We start from the raw sequence: 9,484 nt of genomic DNA, 5'->3' as shown, positions 1-9,484 counted from the left end.
CATGTCACTCCGAGGCGTGAATTTTTCACTTCCTATACTATTGAAAATTTTGGCAAGATCAAATTGGGAGATAAAGGAGTGTGTGATATCCTTGATATGGGTGATATGTGGCTTCAAATCAATATGAGATGCAAGTTGCAGTTGAAGAATGTTAAGCATGCGCCGGATATGCGGTTTAATCTTATTTCAGAAAAGGCATTGGATCAAGAGGGGTATTGCACTTTCTTTGATAGTGAAAAATGCAAGATTACCAAAGGGGCTCTCATTGTTGCTAAAGAAGACAATAGTCTCACTACTCTCTCCGGTTGCAAGCAAAGTTGTGCAAAGAAGAGGTAAATGTAGCTGATGATTCCTCTTCTGATTTGTGGGATATGCGTCTTGATCACTTGAGTGAGAAAGAACTAAGCGTCTTAACCAAGAAGCACTAACTTTTCGTGAAAGGTACAACTTTAAAGACTTGTACTTATTGTTTTGTTAGCTAAAGTATCATTTCATAGTTTTAAACCTCATAGGAGATCACATGTTCTAGATTTAGTTTACATTGATGTTTGTACTATGGATGATAAGATACTAGGTGGTACATCATACTTTGTTACTTTTATTGATCAATATTCTCGAAAAGTATGGGCTTTTGTTTTTAAATTGAAAGACCAGGTGCTCGGTATCTTCAAATACTTTCATGCAAGTGTTGAAAGAAAAATAAGAAGGAAATTGAAATGTGTTCGAGCAGATAATGGTGGTGAATACAGGGGTCCGTTTGAAGAATATTGTAAAGGACATGGAATCAAGCTTGAGAAGGCAGTTCCTAAGACTCCTCAACATAATGGAGTTGCAAAGAGAATGAATCGTACTATCAATGATAGAGTCAGGTGTATGCTCTCTCATGCAAAGTTGCCTAAATCCTTTTCGAGTGAAGTAATGAGGACTGCGGTAGATTTGATCAACCTTTCTTCTTCAGTTTCACTAAATGGTGATGTTTCAGAGAAAGTTTGGAGAGAAAAAGATGTCTCCTATAGTCACTTGCGAGTGTTCAGATGCAGAGTTTTTATTCACATTCCAAGAGATGAAAGGTCCAAATTTGATGAAAAGTCAAGACAGTGTATTTTCATGAGTTATGGTCACGAAAACTTTGGTTACAGACTATAAAATCTGGTGAGCAAAAAAAGAATTAAAATCTGAGATATGATTTTTCTTGAAGACCAAACTATTGAAGATCTTGAGAAGACAGATAAGCTAACAATAACTGTTAGACTAACCTCTTGTTGATGAGGGAGATGTACAAGTTGATAATGATGAACCTACACCTCAACCTAAGGTGCCAGATACAGAAGTTCCACCAGATGTTAAAATTTCACATGAACCATCAGTTGAGCTTGAATTGAGAAGATCTACTAGAGAGCGTCATCCTTCTCAGAAATACTCTTCTCATGAGTATGTGATGAACATTGAGACTAGGGAGACAGAGAGCTACCAGGAAGTTATGTCTAATGATCATAAGGAAGATTGATTGAAGGTCGTGCAAGAAGAAATAAAATCATTGCATGAGAATCATACGTTTGAATTGGTGATGCTACTGAAGGGTAAGAGAGCATTCAAGAATAAATAGGTGTTCAAATTGAAAGTGGATGAAGACTGCATTCCTTCACGATGACGTAGATAAAGAAATTTATATGGAGCAACCAGAGGGTTTCGAGGTTAAAGGAAGGGAACACCTTATATGTAAGTTGAAGAAGAGCTTATATGAGTTGAAGCAAGCGCTAAGGCAGTAGTACACGAAGTTTGATTCCTTCATGGAAGGTCATGGGTATAGTAAGACTTCTTCTTATCATTGTGTGTATATTAAGAAATTTTCTGATGGTGATTTTATAATTCTCTTGCTTTATATATGTTGATGACATGTTGATTGTTGGTCATGACACTAAGAAGATTGAAAGTCTTAAGAAAGACTTGAACAAATCTTTTGCTATGAAGGATTTGGGTCCTACAAAGAAAATTCTTGGCATGAGTATCACTCGTGACAGGAAGAATGGAAAACTGTGGTTATCGTAGCAGAAGTATATTGAGAAGGTTTTAGAGAGGTTTAGCCTGAGTAATTCTAAACATGTTAGTATTCCACTTGCTAGTCATTTCAAGTTAAGTTCGCGGCAATGTCCTACAAGTGAGAAAGAGAAAGAAGAAATGAAGAAGATTCCATATGCATCTGCAGTTGGTAGTTTGATATATGCTATGGTTTGCACCAGGCCAGATATTGCTCATGCCGTTGGAGTTGTTAGTCGATTTTTCTCTAATCTTGGCAAGGAACACTAGCAAGCAGTGAAGTGGAATCTCAGATACCTTAATAGTACTTTCAGAGTTTGTTTATACTTTGGGAGTGGCCAACCTATGTTGGATGGTTACATAGATGTGGATATAGCTGGGAATCTTGATTCAAGAAAATCTACTTTTGATTATATGATGACTTTTGCAGGGGAAGCTATGTTGTGACAATCTCGACTTTAAAAATGTGTTGCTTTGTCCACTGCATAGATATAATACGTTGCTGTTGTTGAAGTTTCTAAGGAACTCTTATGGATAAAGAAATTTCTACAAGAGTTAGCTATCAATCAAGAGAAGTTTATGTTATTTTGTGAATTGTGATAGCCAAAGTGCTACCTATCTCAGTAAGAATCTGAAGTTTTATTCTAAATCAAAGCACATAGAAGTGAGGTATCATTGAATATGTCAAACGTTTGAGATGAAGTCATATGCACTTGAGAAGATCCATACTGATAATAATGGTTCAGATATGATGACCAAAAACTTACTTGCAGTGAAGTTTGATTCCTGTAAAAAAAAAAGGCGGATTTAATGGAGCAGTCTATCCCCACTTAAGTTGATGAGGGAGAAATTTGTTGGTGAATCTCCAACCTTAAGTGGGGTCTACACAATTTTAAAACAAAAAAAATAAAATAAAATAAACAAAGCAAGTGGCTTTTAGGCCACGGTGAGAGGGAGAGAGAGATTTGAATCTTTCATTCTTTTTGAAAGAAAGAAAACGAAACTCTTTACTTCGAAGAAGAGAAAAAGAAAAATTGAAGGAAAAGGGCATGTTATTTTGATCCGATTAAACCGGTAAATTTACTCTATTTTTTATGAAATTTTAGTATGTTATTCCTAGTGTAAAGATGAATATTAGGATATAATTTACTAGTTGTATTGTCTTTTTTTTATCTGATTTAAGATACCCACTTTTATGAAGAATTTATGTTAATTTCATCAGTTTTGATGATATATTTTGTGGAGGGTTTATGCAATAAATGGCCATATAAAAATATAGGGAATGAATTAATTTTAGATTAATTAAAATATATGCAATAAATGTCTATATATAAAATATAATCATGATGTATACAAAAATTCAGTTGTTAAATTAACTATTCTTATAAAATATATATTAAAAATAAATAAAATAATATATTTATATAAAGATATATAATGATTGATTTAGTAGTTAATTTTTTTATTACACATAATATTTTTTAAAATATAATATGAATCTAATTTTGATATGACTGTTAGTATAAAATAATTTTATACATATATTTAATTATGTAACAATGTATTAGTAAAAATATAAAATTATTTTTTGTATTCTAACATTAATCACCATATATTTGTATTTAAATATATACACAATTTAATTTATTTTTAAAATATAGTTTCTATTTTAATATATATTTTATATATTAAAATTTATTTTTTTTACCATCATTTAATTATTAACTAAATTTTTTTAGTTTAATTCTTTTAATTTAATAATTTAATATATTTTATCCTATACTTTTAAATATTAATGACGAATATAAAAATAATAAATTTTTACTATCCTCTAGTATTTTTCTATTATTTATTAATAATTGAGTTTGATGATATCTAAGAACTTTTTTTAAAATATTGGGTCTGTATTGGAGTAATCCATCAAAATGTCTAAAAAATTATATTTAAGGTCGTTGTGGGAATATACAAAACGTCATCGTCATTTTCAATCTTTTTTAATTAAAAAAATAAAAACATCAAAATGTCAATGACGTCTTCCTATTCCCAATTTAAAAAATTTTTTATATACAAAACGTTAGTGACATTTTATATCTTTTAAAACGTATAAAATTAAGTGAAAACTCAGGTGAAGTCGACTTCATGTGAAGTTGATATTTAAGAGTTGTTAGATGAAAATTTAATCAAATCAATCAAATCATCTAACGAGTCTTTTCACCTGAGTTTTTACAAAAAAATAATCCCATACAAAAATAAAACTCACATACACTCAAATATTGGGGCACATCACACCATTTGTTCCAATATAAAAAAAAGTCAGTCGACATCTAACATGGTTGTTGAAAATAATATATGTTGATGGAGGAAAGGATGATTCCTCAATGTTCATTCTCCAAAACTACGAGCAAAGATATATATGTGTTGTCACAAATGACAACCACGTCAGAAAATCCAGAATGGAAGCAATATTTGGGGCCATTTCTATCGTCATCAAAATTCAGAATATTAAATATAATCACAACTCAGCACTCGCAACTCGCAAGAGTGGTGAGTGGAAGACGCTGTTGTGTTGTCGTGTGCATGCAACAAACAAATATTCTCCGGCCGGCCAACGTTGGCAACCGGAAAATGACGTCATCACCCAATCCGAATCTACGTGGCGCGCACAGGTATTAACGATAGTGGAAAGTGGAAACATCAAGCATGGAGCATTATTAATGATGCTGAGCTCATTCGTGTGAATCCTTTGACTCTCTGTAGCGCAACCCATACATACCACAACAATTGCAATCATAAATTATAATTCTCTCTCTCTCTCTCTCTCTCTCTCTCTCGTTACGCTATATACACCAAAGTCTACCTCTTTTATTATAAATTATATGAATATTCATGATAATAAGTTAATAACTTAAAGTCCAATATTTTAAAAAATATATGTGGCCTTTATTTTTTTTATTATAGTTCTAGCTTATGATTTCATGATGGGATGTTAAGTTTATTAGAGTTTTGGGGGGAGAAAAGGGGGGGGGGGGGTTAAGGTTTTTTACATTTGGAAGAGATTGGATTGGGTAAGGGTAACGGATTGCGTTGGGAATTTGGTTCCGTGATAATTTTTTGGGTGGCATATATATCAATATTTAAGCGGGAAAATAAAAAAGCTTCCAATTCCATTTCTCAAAGTAGCTTTCTAAGGTTCGTTTTTCTGTTTTTGTTTTTCAGAGTATAGTTTTTATTCTTCCCTTTTCGGCTTTTCCTTTTTTCTCCTTTCTAATTTGAAAGATTTAACTGCCGAGGAAAACGAGGAAGAAAATAACATAGTAAGAGGTAATAAACACACCAAGGTGTTTTTTCATTGCTTGTGTGATGATGATCATCATCATCAGTTTCCAGGGTACTCTTACATGGTTTTGATGATTTTGTTTTTTTGTTGAAAAAGTGACTTTGGTTTTGGTTTCCCGAAACGTGCGTACCCAAACTAGTACGATTTTGGTTGTTACCTTATCTGGTTGAAAACAAACTAGTACAGTATCCTAGTTCCTAGATTCTGTTGCGTAACACGTTTGTACCTTTGTCTGCTGCTGAGGTAGAGGGACAAACTCAAAAGCCTTGGTTAATATACAAATCTCTACTTTTAATTTGTACTTAGTTGCTGTAATAATCTGAGTTTTCCTGGAATCAAAAGCTTATTTAAGTTTAACAAAGAAATATGAAATTCTTTTCATTTATCAATTTCCCTCATGATCCATTTTTCTCCCCTTGATTCTTGGACCCTGATTAATCTTTTGTTTTTCATTTTTTAATACTTGATTAAGAAGATTAAATTCTAGAGAGTATGCAACTCTAACAGTGTAAAATAAAACTGTAATGTTCTCTTCTTTTTCCCCCTTGCCAAACACAAAATTGATCACATTTCAGTGAAATTCCGGTTACTTATACAGTGTATTGGACTTTTGCTTACTTATGATGTTATCAAGAAATGCTTCTTTAATGCATTTTCTATCTTGAAATAAAAAAACAGTGGATTCTGTACGCTCATATGTGTTTGGAGCTGATTAAGTCAACTGCACTGGTCATTCTCAATCCATAGAGCATGAATTCTCCAACTTCACACTTTGTTCCCCCAAGAAGGATGGGAGTATATGATCCAATCCACCAGATTAGTATGTGGGAAGAGAATTTCAGAAGTAATGTTAGTTTAAGTGCATCAACGCTCTTAATTGATGACGCGGAGATTAAGTTTGACAATCAGGTGCAAGTTTGCAATTAATTCTTTTTTTCTCTCCCACAAACAATAATACACACCAATTTCACTTGCTAATCATGTCATTTTGGGCTGCTAAATACATAGTCAGAATATGCTTCTCATGGAATACCAGGAACATCTAAACAATATGACCAAGAAGCTAACAGACTTGCTGATAAGGTAAGACCATGTTTGGTTATACCTGACTAATATGAACTGGTTTCTACTTTCTACTCTATGCAGAAACCATTAGCTATATATTTCGTAAATGTGTGATATTCAGTTTGAAGTTTGAACTTTATGTTTCTACTTCTGTAGATACTTTTATGTTTGGTCATCAGAAGATGTTACCTTTGCTAGTAAATTTGTGTACTAAGTGATATTCTTAGCTATAATTATCATTTTGGCAACCTCATTCTAGAGGGTGTTGTTTTGAAATCATCATAACTGAATCTTTAGTAACGCTCTGCCATAGGAAGTTGCACCCTTTTAGTATTCTATTCTGCCTCCATCTTTTGCTGTATGTAGAAATTTTGAAACAGATCATGGTGCTTGGTTATGGTTAAATGGGTTTAAACCATAAGAATTATGGCGTAATCAGCTGTATAACTTAGCATAATGCTAAGCGCTTGATCCTTCAAAAGCAATTTAGACCCACACCCACCAACAAATTCAGAGGTCTTATGGTTCCCAAGTTTTTATGCTTGTCATGTATTCATACTCATTTTAGGGTTATAAAGAAAAAAGGAATTAACAAGCTGAAACATGCAGATACAGAGACGCCTTGCACAAAATCGAGAGGCTGCTCGTAAGAGTCGTTTGCGCAAAAAGGTTTGAAAGGTTATACATTGAAAAACATGTTAGATGTGCAGCAAATGCTTAGATATACTAATTGTTCATGTGATTTGTGATATTTCTATGCAGGCCTATGTACAGCAACTAGAATCATGTCGTGTGAAGCTAATGCAGTTAGAGCAAGAGGTTGATCATGCAAAACAACAGGTGAAGTGAAAGGCATGAAGCTGAGTTTGATTCACTCCAGTTCCTGCTGTGGATCACTTCATATTTGTTCAATATATACTTGTTTTTTCTCGGCTCTCTTTTCAATTTCTTGGGGCAACAAAACTGCAGGGATTACATATTGGTGGTACTGGATTGGGTTCTAATAGTTTGGGTTTTGCTGCCTCTTTAAATTCAGGTTTGTTTGTTATCATGCCGCTAGTGCTATATATTGATTTGTCACTGATCTTGAGTTTTTTCTGTTACTGAGGTTGCACAATATGTTGGTGAAATCAGTATTTGAACTGTTTCTATGTCATTTTCATGCTGAATATACCTCTAAACTGAATATGCCTCGGATTAATATTAGGGAATTAACTGCAACTCTGTTCAGAAAGTTCTCAATAAGCTTTGCTGCTACTACTTTTAAGCTCTTTCTAAAAACATCTAATTTGCAGGAATAACAAACTTCGAGATGGAGTATGGACGTTGGCTAGAAGAGCGGAATAGACATACCTTGGCACTTAGAAATGCTTTAAGTTCTCATATGGGTGACGTAGAACTCGGAGAACTTGTAGATGGCACAATGAACCACTATTTTAAGCTCTTTGGCATGAAATCTGCTGCTGCAAAAGCTGATGCTTTCTACGTTATGTCCGGCATGTGGAAATCATCAGCCGAACGATTTTTCTTCTGGATTGGAGGCTTTCGCCCCTCAGAAATTCTAAAGGTGATGCTTACTATCTAGTTAAATAAAAGATGTTGAGAAAGCTTCCTCATTGTGAATGAGAGCACCAGCTTAGCATGTAAATGGTGATATGATGCATTATTAATAATTAAAATAAAAAACTGTTTTGATTGCAGATTCTGGTCCCTAGGATTGAAACCATGACAGAGCAACAAAGGTCAGACATAAGCAACCTTGGAAAATCTTGTCAGCAAGCAGAAGATGCTCTTTCACAAGGCATGGACAAACTTCAACAAATGGTTTCAGAATCTGTAGCAGCAGGACAACTTGAAGAACAAACTAACACTCCAAACATGTCTACTGCAATGGAGAGATTGGCAGCTCTAGTGAGCTTTGTGAACCAAGTAAGAAATTTACTTCACTTTCTTGAATGAAAAGCCGTTAGTTATATTCAATTTAACTTCCACCGGTTTATTATTTTACCGCTGTGGATGATTGAACATAATTCTGCAATAAAGAATAACCCAATTTGATTTCAACAAATTTGTTTTAGAAGTGATGAAACCAAGAAACAATATAGTGTTGTTCCAACTCATGTTACTTAAAGGAAAAGAAAAGAAACAAAAGAAAGAAATGAAACATCTTCATTCACTAACTTGAAGATTGAGCAATAGAAAATTGAAGGAAGCTTTATTATGTTTGAAACTTGACAGGCTGATCATCTGCGACAGGAAACATTGCTGCAAATGTCTCGAATACTTACAAAACGGCAGGCAGCGAGGTGGCTTCTTGCCTTGGGGGAATATTTTCAACGCCTGCAAGCTTTGAGCTCTTTCTGGGCTAATCGTCCTCCCAAACCTGCTGAGTGCTTAATACCTTAGCCTTCGAAAAATACTGAGGCAACCTGTAACCAAGATTTCACTAAAATCAGCAACACAATTGTTTTTCTTACTCATTGTTTTTCATACACCGAGCTGATTCACTCTCACCTACTATTGAATATTTGAATGTGTTGTCAAACCCAGTTGATTTGCGCCTTATAACTCATTCAATGTTAGATGGGATTGAGCCAGCTTACTGGCTTGAGAAATGGAGATTACATATAACACACACCAGAGCCATGACTCATGGATTTGTGCCTAGGTTGCTCCTATTTTTCTGTTAGTCTTCTGTTACTTGGTTTGTAAATGCAGATGCCCATTTTACGAAAAGAAGTTTGTAACTATTCTATATGGGAGTTGGTCATGTAAGAAAGAATGTGTAAAGTTGTGTCCTTCTAAACAAGAAGCTTGTTTTGAACATGATACAGATTAGGTTAGGTATCATTTTAGATTTTTAGGCATTCAGGGATTGAACGTGTAAATATAGCTGAGGTAAGATAACAGAGGGTGTGATATTCTCTCGATTAATCACAAAAATAATTGATTTCTAATAAGTAATAACTAACGTATAATAATCCTCTGTATTTATTCATAGGTCATTCATTAGTGATACAACTGAAAAACCACAGTTAATTCACA

General features: G+C 33.8%; 1 protein-coding gene across 4 annotated transcripts; it reads left to right on the top strand.

The window, feature by feature from the left end:
• Positions 1–5,072: 5,072 nt before the first annotated feature.
• Positions 5,073–9,443, top strand: LOC130967539 (transcription factor TGA1-like). Of its 4 annotated transcripts, none has more exons than XM_057892441.1 (9): positions 5,073–5,226; positions 6,053–6,283; positions 6,383–6,457; positions 7,049–7,108; positions 7,202–7,279; positions 7,409–7,475; positions 7,735–8,006; positions 8,141–8,368; positions 8,678–9,422. In XM_057892441.1, exons 2-9 carry the CDS (start codon positions 6,125–6,127, stop codon positions 8,843–8,845), a joined length of 1,107 nt encoding a protein of 368 aa, XP_057748424.1. In that variant the 5' UTR covers positions 5,073–5,226; positions 6,053–6,124; the 3' UTR covers positions 8,846–9,422. The 4 variants fall into 4 exon arrangements, with proteins under 4 accessions (XP_057748424.1, XP_057748426.1, XP_057748422.1 ...); XM_057892443.1 differs by having other exon boundaries at positions 5,086–5,358; positions 8,696–9,443; XM_057892439.1 differs by having other exon boundaries at positions 5,089–5,358; positions 8,678–9,424.
• Positions 9,444–9,484: the final 41 nt, after the last annotated feature.

This window comes from Arachis stenosperma, chromosome 3 (genome assembly GCF_014773155.1).
Source record: "Arachis stenosperma cultivar V10309 chromosome 3, arast.V10309.gnm1.PFL2, whole genome shotgun sequence".
NCBI lineage: Eukaryota > Viridiplantae > Streptophyta > Magnoliopsida > Fabales > Fabaceae > Arachis > Arachis stenosperma.
Note: the sequence above shows the minus strand (reverse complement) of the source record. Positions and strands in the feature narration are given on the sequence as shown.

What these genes read in the sequence shown, in the direction of transcription:
- LOC130967539 (XM_057892439.1), top strand. Translation starts at nt 6,125, where the DNA reads ATGAATTCTCCAACTTCACACTTTGTTCCCCCAAGAAGGATGGGAGTA. An exon ending in CTAACAGACTTGCTGATAAG is followed by an intron (nt 6,458 to 7,048) that starts GTAAGACCATGT and finishes TGAAACATGCAG; the next exon opens with ATACAGAGACGCCTTGCACA. An exon ending in TAGTGAGCTTTGTGAACCAA is followed by an intron (nt 8,369 to 8,677) that starts GTAAGAAATTTA and finishes GAAACTTGACAG; the next exon opens with GCTGATCATCTGCGACAGGA.